Consider the following 19,694-nt stretch of genomic DNA (forward strand, 5'->3'; position numbering starts at 1 on the left):
CAGTGGCTTATTGCTCTGTGCCAAGTTTAAATCCCATAGCAGCTAGGGAAAATGGGTGAAATAATCCAATGCCATAAAACAGTGTTAATGCAGCAGCTGTGAGGACAGTAGGTAGAATGAAATGTGCTAGAATATCTTTGGCAGTGAGTAGTAACTGTAACCAGTTGGGAACATGATACCTCAAGTACATAAACAGGGTACCTGTCCTGGTGACTGGATGTTTAAAAATAAAAATAAAAATCAAGAAGTCATTTAACATTGAAACTATTCCACCTTTAATGCTCGTTATTTACATTGTTTGAACACCAAAATAACTTGTTAAACATTACATCACTAGAGAATGCAGTAGTAGTCAAATGATATAGCAATGTCTTGGGCTGTGACTGTTGTGCAGCGCAATTGTGATCTGTAACCCTGGAATTGTAATGTGTATGCTGCAACAGAAGAATGTTTCCGCTGCTGTAGGAGCACCTGACATGTTATGTTGGAGATAGTGGTGGCAACTTTACCACTTGATAGACTGGGCATCCTCTAGGTGCCTTTGCCAAAGCTGTGACTTTTGAAGACCAATCGTATAGCCACCCAAATTTGATGTAGTTGGTAAATAGGAAACCCAAGTGGATGTTTGTTATTCAAAATGTTACCACTATGGCTCTCTGAAAATTTAACACAGCAATTGCTGTTGTGTGGGTTTGAGAATAATTTGAAATGTAGCATGTTGATGTTCTTGTCTAAATAATAACTTTCTGTAGCTCATTGTCTAGTTCACGGTGGTAGGTTATTTTATTTTAAACTTCTATATATGTATGGTAAATAAACAAAATATAGTATGACAATGATTTACCATCTGGTTTCACTTAGCCACTGCAATTCTAACAGCTGAGAATCTGACAAGGAGACTTGTGGTTCTTCAATAAACTGCACTTTTAGAACAAAACAGTGCAATGTGCACAGACTTCAGTCTAAGCCTGTTTGAGGAGTCATCACTTGATTAAAGCAAACATACCAGCTGAATAAAAAGCAGTTTGTCATGCTCACCAGTTCAAAGGCTTAGCATCATTAGGTTTTCGGACAAGACTGTTTTTTCCAGCTATCAGATGTGCCATTCGATCCACATTCTATTTTATATATGTAACTTAGTCCTGGAGGATTATGACTGTGTAGTACTGGCTATATTTTACACATGGTACTATTTTAAAGCAATGTTCTTCAGATGTCTGCAGTGAGTTTCCCCTCCTATAGCTATGGAAGAATATCAGTGCAGAGCTCCAACTGTCAGCTTGGAGTCACACATTTGCTGTTCCAGTGGAGATTTTCTTAACTGCATCAACAAGGACATTCATTAATCAGAGTAACTGCAGGTATGTCTGTCTTAGGGTAGTTCAACTGAGGTATCTTAGCTGATGAGCTTGTTTGGTTTAATGTTAACCATTAGCTCACTCTTCATCTGCTTAACCCTTGCAGGAAATGTGGGCAAGCTCCACTTAGCACTAGCATGCAGCAAGAACAGGATGGTGGTTTTTCCCCCTTTGTTGGGCTTGCTGTATGCTTTACTCAAGAATTCTGTGGGTGTCTGAAAAATCTTCCCCCCTCAAAGAGTCCTGAAACAGACACAGAAATGGTTAGCATGGTTCTCAGCTGGCTTCTAATTTGACACAAACATCCTTTAAGATTCTAAAGTTAATGAGGAACAAGCTGCTGTCCACTGTAGCACAACCCTTGACTCTTTACATGTTTAGCAGCAGGAATGCAAGGCTGGGTTCCTAGGCAATTCCATTTCTGAAGTGGACTAAGGGAGTTCTCACTGCCCTGACACTATAGTGTACATTTTTATTGCAGTCGTCTCTAGACAAAATTGCTATAGAAGTAGCAACAGCTGTGCTGGGCTCATACCCCATGTGCCAGCAGTAGGTTAGGGGTAAGAAGGGGACATCACCCTACCTCTATATTGATCTCCTCTAAATCTATTTACTCAGTCTTCGCCAGAGAGAGAAGATTCTCATTAGCAGTGGAAGAGGATACTGAGCCCTTGCCTGCTAAACCCAGCTGTGGTTTCTGCCATCTAATTTATTAAATTGAAAACTTATTTACTGATGCTTTTAATTCAATGAAAAGCATCAAGCACCCTGCACCTATAAACACTATTCAAAATGCTAATGAGAGTTCGATGCCTGGACTAAAGTAAGAAGAGATCCCCTTACCTTAGGTCAGGTCTACACTTAAAGGATAGGTTGACCCAGCTCTGTCACTTAGGGAGTTGGATTTTTCACACCCCCAAGCATGTAGTTAAGCCATCTAATGCCCAGTGTACACAGGAGTAGGTTGACAGAATAATTCTTTCATTGACCTAGCTAATGTCTCTTCAGAAGGTGGACTAACAGTAGTGACTGGGGAACCCTTGGAGCCAGTGGCTATGCTGAAGCACTGTAGCTGTTTAGACATGTCCATAGATTCCTCTCCTGTCTGGCTCAAGCATCCCTGTGTTAAGTGCAGCTTAAGGGTTGGTTTTACATCCTTACAGAATCCCATTCACCCCTACTAGCAAGTATGAGCCCCCCTCACCCCCATTTGGTTAAGTTTTAAACAAGTGTTTCATCAGAATAAAACAGGTGAGACCATTTTCTTACCTCAAATGGTTCACACATCAAACTCTGGGCCCCAAAGATAGGATTTGGGAACGACACTAAGGGCGGGTTCCTGGCCTGCTCTTCCTCTTCCAGGTCAGCCTGTGTGCAAAGGTACAAGAGATTAGGTATCGGTCTTCTTCCTCCTCCTCCTCTAGAGGTGAGTTCATCATTGCTGCAGTCTTAAGCACTTCTATGGTTCCTTGCATTAATAAGGTAGTGAAAATGAAATTGAATTACAGAATCTAGTTAGTAAGGAGGTGTTCTTAAATATAAAATCTTTTCCAAGACATTTGCACAGAAAGGTAATTATTTTTATGATAGAGATCAATTAAGGGTAATTTTATCCATATTGCTCATTTACCTCCCACACTGGTTTCCATATTTCTAGCTTCCTTCTCCCTATACCCATTTAGACCTGTTACCATACCACATAACAATTCAGGTTTAAGGTGCTTAGCAACCTCATTCTAGTTTAAGCTGTAACTTAAATATATGCAGTCTGCAGACCCTGCACTACAAAATATCCATTTCTTCCCATAGTGGCTAAATCATAGGCCTGGTCTACATAGCTATGGCATGAGGGTCAGGCTATGCCAACCTAAGCCTCAGTGTAGACACAGCTAGGTCAACAGAAGAATGTTTCTGTCAACTTAACTTACCAGCATGGTGGCATTCCTATTGCACAGGAAATACCCCTGCTGTCACAGTAGTCTGTGTCTACACTATGGAGTGGCATAGCTATGGCATTGTAGTGCCTACAGTGTAGACATGGCCCTAGTATTGCAAATTGTGGGGACAGCAACGACCCCTCGTGAGAAGAGAATGTTGCAGTGACCCAAATTCTCACTACAGACCTATGCACTTGGCCTAGATCTAACAACACACCTTCATAAGCTGTCACAGTATAAACTGGAAGGTCAACTACATCAAACAATCCTTTATTGTAGCCTTAATCGTTATCTTCCCCCACGTCCCTTGTGCAATGACTATCTTACCTTAAAGAATTTCCTTGTAGTTTAAACCTCCTCCACCCTCACTTTTAGTAAAAATTATTAAACATAGGTGAGTCTCACCCAAGCCAACTCTTCAGGCTTGTGTACATGGTGCAGTAATGCGCACCAACTGGCCTGTGTAGACCCTCCTGGCACACACTAGGGAACTTTTAGAGTGTGCCAGCAGTAGCCAGTTAGTTCACAACACATCCATGTGCATAAGAATTTGCTCCATGTAGACAAGCCCTTAAAGATGAGAATTCTTAGCACTTCTCCACCCAAGTTCTTTTTCCAGAAAAACATCCTGAGCAGTAGCCTTACTACAAGGGTAACAGATGGAAATACGCCTCAGAAAACTTTCTGAATGTTTTTATGGGGAAGCTATTCATCCATTTCCAAAAGGTCACATGTAAATGTGACTCCAACAGTGAGAATTTAGCTGCAGGCTGCTGTTTAAATGCATCAGAAAGCAAAAAACCCCACAAGAGTTCATAGCTGCATACAGTCACCCAGTTTGGTTACTGTAACAGCTTGAGCTCTTATGCATATGACCATTGCTGTACTGATAACAGAAATGGTTTGTGCTTTAGTGAGAGAAGCTGTAGCAAGTTTTTTTTTCTTTTAAATATACAGCAAATATACTTTTCTCCAAACCTGAAAGTAGTGGAACTGGAATCCTCGGTTTTTTATTTTTTGGTAGTAATAGGACACTCCAGCAACAGCTAATAGCAGCAGCACTACGACAACAGCTGATGTTACCCCAATGGTCACAGGATGAGATGATTTCATAGCATTAGTAACCTGGAAGAGACACACTAAGTTGTTTTAGTTCTTTGTTAAAATACATAATGAACTGTCTTAAAGACAACTGGTGTGTTAAAAAGTGTTAACTAAACTTTTTCACACCTGTGAAATAGAGGGCTGGCTACCTGGAACATTTATGCAGTTTGTTTGCCCTGTGTGCTGCACTCATTCCTGATCTGATCTCATCTTACACACACAGAGCTCAGATTGGACGTGAAACTATGTAGTAGAATAAACCACTTCGTCCACTATCCTACTACTGCCCAGAAGTTTCAAAAGAAACTATAATACATACATTGATGCATCTCATCATTACTATACTGGTTACCTTACATTCCGTTTTGCTCTGTTGTGATGTAAAATTGTCTCCTCCCTTTGCAGATTTGGGACATGCCTTTACTCAGCACTATTAAATTTTCAAGGCACATAGCAATAGGCCGAATGAGAGGAAACTAGCTCTCGTTGTTGTTGGCTGGTGGACAAAGAGTGCATTTTTCAGACTGGTGCTATCTGTTGGATTTTAACAGCATGGGCCTAAGTTTTTGTACTGGTGCCACTTGTTTGCTTCATGCTGTTCTCAATGTTTTATAGTCCAGTCATAGCAATGGCTACGCAAATACATCTAAAAATGTACAAGTCCCACACTATGTCATGTCTTTGAACTGGCCATTAGTTACAGGTTTCAGAGTAGCAGCCGTGTTAGTCTGTATCCGCAAAAAGAACAGGAGTACTTGTGGCACCTTAGAGACTAACAAATTTATTAGAGCATAAGCTTTCGTGGGCTACAACCCACTTCTTCGGATGCATATGCATATGCATCTGAAGAAGTGGGTTGTAGCCCACGAAAGCTTATGCTCTAATAAATTTGTTAGTCTCTAAGGTGCCACAAGTACTCCTGTTCTTCTTTTGGCCATTAGTTGGTCCTCCTGCCCCTCAAAACAGCAGGCAGAAGGTGAGGAGGGCTGCTCTGCCAGGGAGTTGGAGGTACGCCTACACCAGGTAGGCAGATAGGATGCCTGTTCCAGCAATGATCAAGGAGAAGAGGAGGGATCAGTAGGAGCAGAGGACAGACCTTTGCCGGGAAGTGTAACACTCAGGTATAGTTCTGTGCAGGGAGGAGAGAGTAGTTGGTAACTAACATACATGATCTGAGGTCAGAAGAACTCTCTGATGTGTATGTATATCCCATTATACATAGCAACTACTACAGGATAACTAAAGGGTAACTGGCTCAGTATGCAGAGCCATTCACACTAAATTCATCCCTGTGTTGTATATCAATACAGTAGGTATAGCTTAATACCTAGTAGCCTCCACCCAAAGATCTCAAAGTACTTTAATTTAGGTTCAACCCACTTGTGCTGTAGCAAAGTATTATCCCCATTTTACCAGTGAGGATACTGAGGCACAGCAAGTTTATGCTACTTGCACATGCCTCAGCTGTAGCCTTGTGCCCAAATGACCAAATAATTCTTGGCTTGCTTTACTTGGATTTCCTGCCACGTTATGCCGTACAGAATGCATTAGTATTGGCTATATGAGGACACACACTAACACAAAGGTCCGTTCATAAAATTCCACGTTAGCATCTTCTAAGGCAAGCACCCTACCTTTAAGGGGGCACTTTGCCTTTACTGAGCTATCTCCCTGCTCTCCACATCACAACTACCCCAAAGAGTAGGAGTCCAAGCTTGTGTCCCCCCACTCTGGTTCTTCACTGCAGCAGGCCAGAGTATGGCCAGGCTGGACTCTATTTAATGACACACACCGCGGTACAGTGGTTCCTTGGTGAGCACATTGAATGGGACTTGTTCTGCTCTGACGCAGAGTAACTGAACCCAACATGAATTCTTAAATCCACCATTTAAACTCTCAATGGAATTGAACAAGCAACTTGCCTGAGCCAGATGCACAGGCTGCTGAGGCATCCTAAGTGGCCCCTCGATGGCATGAATGATTCCATTGAAGGTCAGAATGTCCCACTCTACGATCAGGGTATTATTAACCAGTTTGGAACCCTGTCACAAGAAGAAACAATATTAAGAGACTCAATGTGAATATGTTTTAGAAAAACGCTACCCATTACCTAGACGCAAGAGAAGCTGGCTGAGTACTGAACTGGCCCAACATACTTACAGGGGGCTGCGTGCTATTCAGCAGGGGAGCGTCTGCAATGAGAAGGTTGTAACCGGAGCAGGAAGGTATAACGGTACCGTGGGTGAGATTGAAGCTCAAGAGGAGAACATCACTCAGGGAGACGTGGAGCTTCACTTCCTCCCATGTTAATGTCTGAGAAAACAAAGCATAGATGTGAGGGTGAGACAGAGTCAAAAGCAGGGGGAAAATAAGTCAGGCATTTTCTGCTCTTTCAACATTTTAGTTGTATGCTGTCCAATGAGTCAATGGAGAAAGACTTCTTGGAGTGCAGTGTAGACAAGGTGCCTGACTAGTTCTTGCATTCCAAGCAAGAGAGCCAGAACAATCCCACTTCAGCCATAAAACCCACTCAGTCATTCTGGAGCATGTTTCCCTAATCCTCCAAGCAAGCAACAGCACCGTATTCAAACGGTTATAGATTGTGTGTGGCCAGTGATGAGAGAAACCCGTATTCTCTCCAGCTTTCTCACCATATTGACCCCAAAGCCAGAATTCAAGGGTACAAAGAGAGTTTTATATGCGGTGTCATTGGAGAGGAAGTTGAGGAACTCAAGTCCATCTTGCGTGGCGTTGGTGTAATCCAGTAACATCTGGGAGAGAGAGAGAGAGAGAGAGAGAATCTTAAGTGCCAGCCTGAAGCTGTGGGTTTGTCAGAACATTCTGGCCAGCAGAACCCAGGAGATGTCACATGAATTCTCCCCACCTTTGCTAGAATAGCAGAGAAGTTAACTGGCAATGAGAGGAAACAGGTTGACTCTCGCACTATGCATGGCACTTCAGAGAGCACAAACTCTTGCTTTCCATTTCAATGATTTTCCTTTCCAAACCTTTGGGATCTGGGGATTCCCTATTAGTCACTACTTTGCTTTACTGACAGTTTGCAGAGGAGCATGCCCCTTCCCGCTTCCCTGGCTAGAGGGAATGTGGCACCAGCACTTACGGAATAGAAGGTTGAAAAGTTGGAGTGTTCAGCCAGCACAGCCAGGAGATTTCCACTGCAGGAGTAGCCATCTCCAATGAACCCATCTCTACAATTACACCTCACATCTGCAAAGGGGAGAAAGATGTGAGAGGAACAGGATTGGGTGTGAGCTCTTCAGACAAATACACTGAACTGTTGCTTAGGATTTCTGTCCATGCAGAAGGCAGCTGTGGTCCCGTGGATTGAGCTCTGGACTAGGAGTCAAAAAAACTGGCTTCTCTTCACCACTGCGTAACCTTGGGCAGCTCACTTAACCTCCCCCTGCCTTAGATTCTCCATCTGTAACAGGGAGGCTCAAAACACTTACCTGCCTTTGTAAGGCATTTTGAGATGTCTGGTGCTTTATGTTATTAAATAAGTGTTCAGGGCATAAACCAATGTAGTGGAAACCGGAAAGTGTAGAGTTTAGAGAGAGACCGTGTATTGCAGATGTGTTGGGTAGGTTTTCCCCCTTGACACTGTGGTGTGTGCATAATCAAGAAGAGCATAAATTCTTGACATAACACATGCCTTTGAGATGCAAACTTGTGCAATCACATTCCCTGCTGCAGATTCCAACGGAGCCAATACCTTTAGCTCTGTAGCAGAAAGCATCCCACCTCTCAGTCAGGTTTTTTCGGGAGCCATAATCCACAATGCCAACGTGCTTGGAGCCACAGCTGGCGGTCGGGTACACAGTCGGGTAGCCTGCGGTGCCATTATTGAGCCAACCAACTAAGCACAGATGGAAACCCATCTGCAATAGGAAAAGAAGTTGCCCAGTGAGAGACAGGATTGTATGAGCCATGAATCAGTTTCTATAATGGCACTGATTCACTTTAGTATGCTCTACTGAAAGCCCTATATCAAGGAGATACTCCTGCCCTTGTAATTCATACACTGCTCTCCACTGCCCAGCCTGGAAGGACATCATTTTACTTACGCAAACAGAAACTTGATGCTTCATTGGCATGACGCATCATCTTTTACTGGGCAACAGAGAGACAACAGAAGTTGGTCCAATAAAAGTTATTACCTCCCCCACCTTGTCTCTCTAATGTCCTGGGACCTACACGGCTACAACAACACTGCGTTCGGTTCATTTGCCTGGCATTTATCCACCCCATCAAAGCACATCATCAGCCCCGCTGCTCTGGGGCACGGTGGCTCATACACAGCTTCAGCGCGTTCCCATCACAGAAAAAGACGCGCAAGGCACCTGGCACTTTGAAGGGGAAACGGCCATGACAAAGGGCATGTGACTGGTGTACCTGGCTGCTGTAATGGACACAGAACCCCTGTATAAAAAAGCACTTGCCCTGGGTTGCTTCCCACGTTGCTGCTAAAGCCAGGATTCCAACCCTAAGGAGAGGTGCCAAAATGAGGTGGATCACTGGGCCCATCACCAAACTGGCGCTTTCAGACCCATTGAGGTACAAGAGCAGACTCAGCTGTGACTCTGCTTTTACCTGCTGAGCTGCCGAGAGCTGCTGGAGAGTGGCCAAAGCAGCATCTTCGGCCATGCAGGCAGCCTCAGCCTCCCCGTAGGTGAAGGTGTACTTCCCTCTTGGTGACTGGAGGTGGAACACGCCAATGGTTTTGTCTGGAAAACAACGGTGCCAATGCACGTCACTTCACTGGGAGATCTCCAGAAACACAGGCTCAGGGCCTGACCGGGAGAGAGCCCTGTGATCTTGCATCCGAAAATAATCACAGGCACAATTTTAGGGCCATTCAATAATTCCTGCAAATCAGCAAGGCTGCATCTGAAGATCCAACATAATATATATTTATATAGTGCCTTTCACCTAGATCCTAAATACTTATCTACACAAGTGTGTGTGTTTCTCACTCTCACACCTAGAGAGCAAGGGCCAGATTCAGCAGCTGCTGGACACCACATTGCAATGCCAAGCAGCCAGTGTACACCACTGAGTCTGACTTTGCAGACCTAATCTACTTCTGACTTTTTAAAAGGATATATACACATAGCAGCAGGGTTATTTATCATTAAAATGCAGCCACTTCTGGGGGGGGGGGGGGAGGAGGAGGAGGATGGAAGCCATTCTGCACCAGTGCTCCCTAACTCCATACTGGTTATTGACTCAACCTAAACTCAGAGGGACCAGCACCACCTACTGAACCAACACCACCACTTCCTGCTGCATGAGGGCTTTTCTTAGAGTCCCCTCCAAGCAGCCTGACCTTGTTTAACTTGTGAGATTTTACACATTAACAAGTGACAGAGGCAAGAGATTGGGAGTTTTATGGGACCCTTGAGCCCCCACTGGGTCTGAGGTAGAAATCTCAGAGGAGGAAACAGGCTTTATGTCTGATAGAGCCTGGGGCCGGAAAACAGAGGCTACCCATCTCCTCTGTGCGGGGTGGTCTGAAATAAGCGGTGACGGAACAGCCTCTGCCTCCCCAACTCCTGTTCTCTGAAGAGGAAAGTGGTGGCAATAAGGACTCATACCATGAAAGTGCAGATCAGTGCAAATGGCCTCGGGGTGGCAGTGCCCGTTCTCTTCCAGGCAGCGGTTGGTGGGTGGTACAGCTTCCTCCAGGCACTGGATTCCATTGCCAACATAACCCGCTTTGCACTCACACTTCCGAGCATTCTGCAACACAAAGGAATCCACGGGGCACTAGGGAGACCAGTCCCAGCGCTCGGGCACCCCGTGATCTGCTGAGGCCTGGCTGGTTCTAGCAATGGGGTTGCTGACCATACTGAAATTTCTGAGCTGGGTTTGACCGTAACAGGACAACCTCCTTTCTTGCAAACCCAGGCTGAGCTCCTCCCTGGGCCTGGGAAGTGACATGACCTGGCGGTGCCACCTGAGGCCATAATTGCAATGTCACCAGGTGACCCATGGAATATGCTCCAAATGTGGTGGCCTTACTCCAGAGAGGGGATGGGCTCAATCACTGCAGGGGACAAATCCTATGTCCAGTCAAACTTACAGGGAAAAATCATGCCCCTCCCCCACACCCAGGACTGCAAAGCAGCTCCGGGGCTGCCACTCCTGCCACAGAACTGGTGTCACTCCCACAGCCCTTGCCCCCCAACCTCTTGTTAGGGGAGGGAGACAGCAAGCAGAATTGTGGAGCACTGCCCTGTACGGAGCAGAGCTCTATGGCACAGCTGTGACACACACCCCCTCCCGCCTTCACAGGCTCTTCCAGTCCTGCCTCCCGCTGCAGCAGAACAGCCACCAGCCCCTCTGCAAAAGAGCTGGTGCCACTGCAGAGGAGGGGGCAGCTTTTGCCCTGTCCCACAGGCGGTCCCTCTCCCCCCATTTTTTTTTCCCGTTAGGGCCCCCCCCCCCCCACTCTAGGGGACAGGGTTCACTTTAAGCAGAGAACACCCCGGGCTGTAGGAGAAGGAACGCTAGCGCCTAAAAGCTAGCAGCAAGTCAGGCTTCCCCAACCTTCGGCGTATGGCACATGGTGACAAGAGAGCCCTGGGGAGTCAGGAGGGTTGAATGGCTGGGGAAGCACTGACTAGAAAGCTATTGCTCATGGCTCTTGCCTTGTAGACTAGTTGCTGCCCTTGCACCTGTGCGGTGGTGCCAGTGTTCCTCGTCCATCTCAATGCTGTTCCTACAACACGGGCAGGGTAGCCAAATGCCTTTCGCGTTCACAACATACTTACTGGCCCAGTGCTGATGCACAAGGCGTGCTCGCTGCAGTCTCCATTCCTGCCATCCGCACACCTGTCTATGGGGCTGCAGACGTAGCCATCTCCCTGGTAATCCAGTAGGCAGGTACAGGAGAGCTGAACACCCACCTGAGTGCAGTTGGCATGCTCACTGCACCCTCCATTGTCATCCCGGCACTGGTCAATCACTAAGGCAAGAAAGACAGTTCAGCCTTTTAACTCAGCGGGCTTTACAAGGGCCTGATCCTCCAGCCCTTGTTCGCGGGACAGTCCCCGGTGTGACTTCGGGAGGGTCCTGCATGGATCGATCTTTTCACAAATACCTTTTTGGTCTTTCCATACCACATTTAAATATTAGCAAACTAATGGCAGTGGGTGCAATGAGAGAGTAGCTGTATACTGCAGCGTGCCTGGCAGGAATAAGAATATTGCACTATAATGGATACAGGGGCTGGTATTTATTAATGGCATTCCCTGTAGATTAAAATAGAAACAGATTGTGTATATTAAGGCTGAGATGGAATTAGGCATCCAAATCCCTTAGGCAGATTTGAAAATCTCAAGCCTAAATACTGTTTGGTTGATAATGTCCTGCACTGTCCCATTTAAATACAAAGCACCTGCATCATTCCACAAAGGTCTAGATGATTAGAGGAGTGTGTGTTATTTTCCCCATCTTTCCTTTGTCTGATACCACCTTCATTTGTCTTCATTCTCCAAACTACCCACATCTCCACATTTGTCCGAACACTAGAGATTGCCCAGCTCAGGCCCAGGCCATATGCTCCAACTGTACCTGTGCAAGTTCTTCCATCTCCTTCATAATGTAAGTTGCATTCACAGATATTATCAGCTCGGCAGGAGGCATTGGGGTGGCAAGCTGGGGAACACACCGGTGTTGCAGCTAGACACAGAACAAGCCATGCAAATCAGTAGGTTGCACTCTCCATGCAGACACATCTCCAAGTCCTGCTGCAGTATATGCTCCACCCTCCCACTCCAGGCTCGGCACAGCTCTGCTCCTGCATCTCCCGCCGCTCCCTACCTCAAGCTGGGGCTGGTCTCCATGCCTAGTTCCTCCCTCCTCCCACTGTGACTTTCATACTCTTTGGCCTGCTGATCCCTTGGCCTGGAGCAATGTCCCTCTTTCCAGTCCACCTCACTCCGCCTGCTCGACCCCATTTACATCCCCTGGCTCCCCATCAGTGCCCTTCACACCCCAGGCTGCCTAAACCCTCCCTCTTGCTCAATTTAAATAAAAATGAGACCTCTCCGGCTCATTCACAACCTAACTTCCTGTATCTTTGTTCCAACCCTAGTTACCCATCCCCTCCGACGTCGTTATGGGCCAGCCCAGGTCTCCAGTAGAGACCAGCGTTCTGTTTTAAAAAGCCAACTTTTCCAAAGTATTTTTGAAACCATTTGCCTGCTCAGACCATCTTGGACAGGATCTCAGGGCAGGCCTCAGGAGGCACATTTGGGTTCTTTAGATCAAGGCGTTCCCAAGATACAAGAAAAAATATTCCTCTTCTCTGACGCAGATTGGAGCAGGATCAAGTCTGCCTTAGTCTCTGCAGAGTTAGGGCTCTTTACAGTATAATAATTCAGAGCCTGATTTTGAGACGTGCAGAGCCCCCACAACTCCCATGGGCTTCATTGTGAATTGATGGTGCTCAGCACCCAGCAGGATCAGGCCTTGAATTCCCACCCAGCACTGAACAATCACACTTTGGTGATTACCTGCCCCATTTCAGAGCTCTTCATGGGAACATTAGAAGGAGCAAAGATGCTCCAAAGGGAAAGGTTGTTCCAATGGCAGCTCAGTGCTGTTCTCACTATAGCAGTGTATGGCAGGGCTTGTTTGGCTAAGGTTGCAATACGTTCTGGTGCACCAGGTTCTGCTCCTTAATACCCCCAGATCTACACCATGAATTCCCTGCCCCTCTCTCCACATGGTGCCTCCCACTATGTCCAATTCTGCCTGCTGCTATCGTCGACTGTCAGCACGTCCATGGGCCTTTGCTAGGTGTGCTGGGCCAAATTTTCAAACTCAGACGGGGGGCGAGGGGGTGTCCAAACACAGAAACATGTGAGCAATTGCAGCTGCCTTCTCACACGCCTGGAGTGCTGTCCAGAATCTCTTGGTACATCTGCGCTACAGCTGGACTCCCAGCTCGGGTAGACATTCACACACTAGCTTGGATTGAACTAGCACCTAAAAGTAGCAGTGTGGCCCTGTTGGCATAGGCGGTGGCTTGGGCTAGCAGCCCTAGTCTGTTCCCAAGAGGTCGAGCAGGATTGGGCATGGGCAGTCAGCCCGAGCTGCCACTCACACCAGAGGCCACGCAGCTATCTTCAGGCACTAGCTCAAGTCGAGCTAGTGTAACCCATGCCTACGTGGTGTGGTGCTCTGTCTCCCTCTAGTGGCACCTAGACTCTCTACAGATTGAGGAGTCCTCTACAAGCTTGGCTAACAGCCATGTGGCTTTTGCTCATGTAGTTGAGACTCATTCATGAAGCTTCAGAGATCCCAGGTTCTATCCCGCCTGCTGACAACCGGGGTCTATAGGCATTATACTAGCAGAGGTACATCTACCCAAGCTGGGGATCCCACCTCCCAGGTACTGTGTCCAGACTCCACACTCGCCTCATTCAGATCTCTCCTACAAACTCACTTCCACAGCATCAGCTACAAAAAATAGTGCTTGTATTCCAACCCAGTCACAAAACCTCACCCCAGCTGAGCCACTAGAGCAGAGCTGCATTGCAGCAACGTGTCTGGATGCTGTAAAAATAAGATAGCAACAGATGGGCTCATGCGTCCAGAACAAACCTAACAGGACAGAGAGAACTTTGATACGGATGAAATAAAAGACAACATGTGACTGATGCTACAGGTGCCCATTCACAGAACCACCTCCCTGTGAAAAGGAACGATACTTGGGGGTTTCACCTGTAGACTCAAGTGTACGTTACCTAGTTTGGTTTCACAACGCTCTCCTGTCCATTCCTCAGTGCAAAAACAGATTCCATCCCCGTGCAGTCCTTCATTACACATCCCATTCTCTGTGCACTTACACTCTGCAAAGCGACAGACAGGAAGACAAGAACACACCTGTAAGTTGATCCACCTTGAGAAGAGAAATGTAGCACTGGAAGGGGGATTTTGGCATATGGCTACATGAGGGCTCTGTGTAGGCCTGGACTTTTAGAATTGTGCGTGCAGAATTTTGCACAGGCGATTACCACAAGTCTGTGCAATTGTAAAACTGCAGCCAGGAACTCCCTCTGCTTGTGCTGGTGTCCATGGCCTCTCCCCCAACATCCATCTGTGCTAGGTCCAAGTGACTAGTGATGGACCAACCAAACTTTGCTTAACCTCTCCTGGAGGGCTCCCTTCCCCTCTCTGCTCTGTAGCCCTCTGGCAAATGCCCTTAGCTTCCTTTTTCCTCCCCTTGGCGGCTTGTGTCACTTACTCAAAATCCCCAGGTCAGTGAATCCCTTTGAAACTTTCTCCCCTGCTTGTGAGTCCCACATACTGAATGCCTAACCTAGGGAAGGTGTCTAGGTTTCATGCTTCTTAACCTGGTCTTGTCTTCCTCTTGGCCTGACACAGCACATCAGGATATGTCACGATGCAACAGCGTGATATAGCACTGACCCCGAAAGAGACTGCAGGGGGCCCCAATGCCTCACAAGCCCATCCAATTCAGGACACATGGCAGCTCTAATTCGGAGCCTGTCTGATTAGAGGCCCAGTCACACCTCAAAGCACATGCTTAACTCTCACTGACATGGATGGAGCTGCTTAACTGCACCAAGTGGGGAAGAGAGAGCGTCTTACACCTAAAGGCCTCAGCATCAGTGAATTATAATATTGAAGCAAGTGTACTGGGAAATACCCAACTCAGCCTGGCCTTGAACTGCCTCATGTACACGTCACAGCCCAGCCTCTTACACCTCAGGAAAAATGGCAGCCAATGTTATTCAACTGGCTTGATGACAGAGTCCTGCGGAGAAGGATTAAGAAAGGGTGCAGCTTCCCCTCCACAGTAGCTATAATCTGATGGTATGTCTGATGTTAAAATTGACAGCACACTATGAGCCCAGAGTTTCTGTGGGGTTTTCCTGACCCCTTCAATATTCCACTTGAAGCACAGTGCATTACAGACCAAACAGTCATCATTGCTATCCAAACTGCTCCTCTAACCCCAGGTCTGTCAAATGATCTAACCCCAAGTCTATCATCCCCAGTCAGGTCAAAGGAACTAATCCCATCCTCAGCAATCTGGTCAGAGTATTGCACGGACCAATACGATGCGCACACACATCACTGTCATTTATGGTTATCTGTTTATGTGTCTGTACCTTGGCAGCCCGGTCCGTATCTGCCTGGCGCGCACAGTTCACAAGCCGTCCCAATGAAAGCCTCGGTGCAGTTGCATCGTCCTGACCCATTGATCCTATCATCACAAGTACCACGGTTACTGCAGGGAGCCTCCAGCCCTCCTGGGCAGACTGAAAACACAGAGCCTCGATAAGTTACCCAAACCGGAGACCAGGCGAGAAAAGGTTCCTGCTTTTCCTGGAGGCGGGGAAAACTACTCATTAACCAAGTTTTTATTGGTAAAGAGAGTGAATTTGGTGGGTTTACTGGATAGAGCTAGCGTTCCCAGTCTACACCCCAGACTCACCATCACTGCTTTGATGTCCCAGCATCCACTGGGCCTCACCTCACCCTACCCTTGGGATGGATTCCTCAGGGGTTGCCTCAGGTGCTCCTACCAAGGTCCTGGTGAGGTGCATGGAAGGGATGTTCCCACAGACACTAATGCCCGGCGAAATGTCTATGGGAATAACCCCTCGCCATGACTTTCATACAAAAATGATATCAGATCTCGTTTCGCTACTGCATGTCTCCTGACACTCCTAACTTGCTTTATATAAAGAAAAGGAACCGGCTGCAGCAGCACTATTGGTTGGGGTAACACAGGAAGACAGCACTGCATTGTCACCATAAGATTATCTTTGCAACGTAAGGGCTAGAAAGAAAAAACTGCACACCCAGAAATATCATGACAAAAATGTGACAGCCACCAGCCTTCATGGTGACCCTTCAAAGGAGCTTCTATGGGTAGGCACCACCATCTGGCTAAGAGAGGACACCTTATTGTGACAAGAGAAAAGAATTCCTTTGTGCCGGGGTGGGCGCAGCGGTGCAGATTTCTCACCATGACAGTCTCTTCCATAGTGGTTTGCACAGCACTGAGGTACCCAGCTGGTGGAGAAACAGACCCTCTTGCACCCTTTTGTCAGGGACCTCCGAAGAGAATGCCAGCGATTGCCGTTATCAAACATTGACGGGTACCAATGAGGTCTTGATAACAGATAGTTGCGATGTGAAAAATAAGAGAATCTGGAAAATGGATTTTCGTAATAAAAGCAAGGCTGGGTTTTGCCCTGTGGGGAAAATGACAACAATGGGTCAAAACCGTCAACATCCTGAGTTTTGTCCCAACTAGCTACTTCCCCACCCTTTAACTAAAGGGAGAAACTTCTCCAAGGACATTAGCAAAATTGTTACAATACGACTAAAAACCAACTCACATACTGGAGAGAGGCGCTACCCATATTCCTTTTTCTGTATAATCATCTTACAAATGGTGGGAAGGGATGAAGGACAGAGAAGATGGGGGGCAGGTGGAGGTGGAAATCCGTGTTTGCAGACTATCGGGCAGGCGGTGATACATGACAACGCAGAAAATGAATTTGTCTTGGAACAATCAATGGTCAAGCTGATACAGCACAACCACAGGCACTGAGTGGGCAGGTGTCAGGCATAGGTAGCTGTTCCCAGATCTGCCAGTGCACCTCATTCCAGCCTGGATGCAAATCCCTGCCATTCTGGACCCGGGACACCACACGGCTCTGCCAACCTAATCCCAGGGACCCTCAATCCTGACCTGCAGCAGAGCTAGTCCAGTTTTCTGCCACCCTTGACTGAGAACTACGTAAAACTGCATGCTGATGGAACATAACTAGGTACCAGAATGAAAAGAGTGAAGTATTGAGGGCTTTGTTTTGCCTTGTACACTTATACCCACGTCAGATTGTGAACCCAGAAGTGAAAGACTGGTGTTGTCACTCACTTCTCCACCAAGGCACCATGTAGCCCTCTGCCCCAAACTTTGGGGGTCATTTTTGCAGCCACATTTGCTGTTTCATGCGCCTGAGTTACTGGGTAGCTGAAAAACTAAGAGGCAACCAATCCCGGAGGATGGCGTGTGCGCCATGCTCTGAATACAGGGTTGCATTATCATCATGTGCAGCGCGACCTAGAGTTCTGCAGCTGCTGGGGCTGAACTTGAATGGTTCAAAGCCTACAGTGTAAACAAGAAGTGAGGGACACTAGCCAAGAACAGATAGCATGGCTGTGCTTGATTTAGGTGTCAATCCTGTAAATGACTCCACACTGGCAGACCTGTGGAGCCCATGCAGAGTCACATGGGGCTCAGGGATCCCAACCCCGGTGGTTATTTATTTGAATGCTGTTCAAGTACTGTAATGAGCCATAGACAGTAATTTACAAGCAGTGACTGACTCAGTAAGTTTATAGAGCTGCACACTTTACCCGTTGAACTGATCCAGCGGGACAGGAAGGCTCGAAACCACAAACACCACAGCTCTCAACTGAACCCTGAGCGAGGAGGAGAAAAAACACACACATCTCACTCTCTCTGTCCATTACAGACCTGCTTGCAACACGAGGTGGTGAGCCCACCCTGCCCAACATCCAAGCCTGTTAATAATCCTGATTTGCTTTCACAGGCTGCAGCGCATTGTAGCACTACACAGACTGCACATCTGAATGGGTGTTGGGCGCTTTATTATTTATAAGAGCCTAAGCACTCACCCTAAGCTCAACGGAGAGGAAATCATCACAGCGGGACCCCAGGTTCAGGGGCTCCAACAGCTGATCAATGCCATAGGCAATGCCCCCATCAAACTCCATGTGCCTCTGGACAATCTTGGCATTGCCATTGTCCACCAAGAGCTCCCCCTGCAAGGAAGGAAGAGAACGATTCGCTCAGATCTAAAGCATCTGCCAGGTCTTATTATAAGCAGTGCAGAGAGGCTGAAATGCAGCTCCCAGCTCGCTCAAAGCACAAGCACTCAGGGCTTTTTGTGGGGAACCAAGCCAGGTGCAATTCATTCCCTAATGTGGGCAGGCTGCCCCTCCGCAAGGTATTAAATCCCTGGAAGTGCTGATCCTCTGTGTTGGTCTATTTGGGCCCTGCCTGTGGTGCACAAGAGATGGACACATTGCCTGGCCACTCTACCCATTCCCATGGTGCCTGTGCAAATCCACCCTGGGGCATAAGTTTGGAGAGCCTCACACAGATCTGTATGGAATTCATCCTCAACGATTAAATCCCACATTCCATGCACATGCTCTGTCCGGAGTATTTGGGATGGGGCGGGGGGAGAGAAGCAGGCATAAAATTTCAATTGCTAAGTAAAAAAACAAACAAACACCACTTTCTCAGACCTAGAGCACATGTAATGTATTAGGGTCCAATCGACCTCCCGAAGTAAGCAACCGAAAGAATCCCACTGGCCTGCAGGACTTTAAACAAGAACTTTTTTTTTCTTGCACTTACAGTTGTTCCTCAGATGGGAGATTCTGTGCATCTACCGCAATTAAACGCCCTGTGTGAGAGTATGATTGCACCCATTTTGAGTAATGGGAAGCAGACACAGAGTGTGGTTAAGAGATCTGATCGTGGCTACACACAGCAAGTCGGCGGCAGAGCCAAGATTAAGAGGAAGTAAAAAAATGTATTTTATTTTCTACAAAAAATATTAATTGAAAATATTCATAGATTTTTGGGAGGTTTCAGCTGTCAAAAAACAACCATCAATTTTTCTATACAAACTTGAAAAAAAATGGATGAAAATGGATATTTTCTTGCAAAATTTCCATTTTGACAAAAACACATTTTTGGTTGAGAAAAAAATGTTGACAATTTTTTTGACTGGAGCTAATTAAGAGCCAGAATCGTTGGCTCCCAGTTCCACTTGTCTAATTATTACGCCCCTTGCCTTTGAGAAACAATGTGTCGATAAATGCTTCCCATAAGCCCAGAAGAGGCGAAACCCAGCAGTGAAACTTTTACAAGAGCTGGAAAAACTTACTCATCAGAAACCAAGATCCCACAGATTCATAGAATTTAAGGCCAGAAAAGATCATTCTATCATCTATTCTGACCTCGTGTACACAGAGACTAGATCGCCTGTCGCTGACTAAATCACGCCTTCCAGAAAGCATCCAGTATTGATCTGGGGACATCAGGGGATGGAGAATTCATCATTCCCCTTGTGAGTTTGTTGCAGTGATTAATTATCCTCACTATTACAAAACTGTGCCTTATATCTAATTTAAATAGATCTGGCTTCAGTGTCCAGCCACTGGTTCTTGTTATGCCTTTCCCTAA

At 46.7% G+C, this 19,694-nt stretch overlaps 1 protein-coding gene across 1 annotated transcript in view; it reads right to left on the reverse strand.

Annotated features, from left to right (window-relative positions):
* Positions 1-1,449: 1,449 nt before the first annotated feature.
* Positions 1,450-19,694, reverse strand: part of STAB1 (stabilin 1) — a 105,807-nt gene continuing 87,562 nt past the window's right edge. The window contains exons 54-70 of the mRNA XM_026656712.2: positions 18,113-18,259; positions 17,831-17,896; positions 16,431-16,659; positions 15,568-15,717; positions 14,176-14,280; positions 11,996-12,103; positions 11,194-11,387; positions 10,015-10,159; positions 9,011-9,144; positions 8,133-8,298; positions 7,521-7,627; positions 7,051-7,170; positions 6,560-6,712; positions 6,322-6,441; positions 4,274-4,420; positions 2,628-2,726; positions 1,450-1,601 (exon numbers count right to left, since the gene is read on the reverse strand). Of these exons, the coding sequence (XP_026512497.1) occupies positions 1,551-1,601; positions 2,628-2,726; positions 4,274-4,420; positions 6,322-6,441; positions 6,560-6,712; positions 7,051-7,170; positions 7,521-7,627; positions 8,133-8,298; positions 9,011-9,144; positions 10,015-10,159; positions 11,194-11,387; positions 11,996-12,103; positions 14,176-14,280; positions 15,568-15,717; positions 16,431-16,659; positions 17,831-17,896; positions 18,113-18,259 (2,241 nt within the window). The 3' untranslated portion in view covers positions 1,450-1,550. The remainder of the gene's footprint in view (positions 1,602-2,627; positions 2,727-4,273; positions 4,421-6,321; positions 6,442-6,559; positions 6,713-7,050; positions 7,171-7,520; positions 7,628-8,132; positions 8,299-9,010; positions 9,145-10,014; positions 10,160-11,193; positions 11,388-11,995; positions 12,104-14,175; positions 14,281-15,567; positions 15,718-16,430; positions 16,660-17,830; positions 17,897-18,112; positions 18,260-19,694) is intronic.

The sequence above is a fragment of the Terrapene carolina genome, unplaced genomic scaffold, assembly GCF_002925995.2.
Source record: "Terrapene carolina triunguis isolate 2854851 unplaced genomic scaffold, T_m_triunguis-2.0 Scaffold232, whole genome shotgun sequence".
Taxonomy (NCBI): domain Eukaryota; kingdom Metazoa; phylum Chordata; order Testudines; family Emydidae; genus Terrapene; species Terrapene triunguis.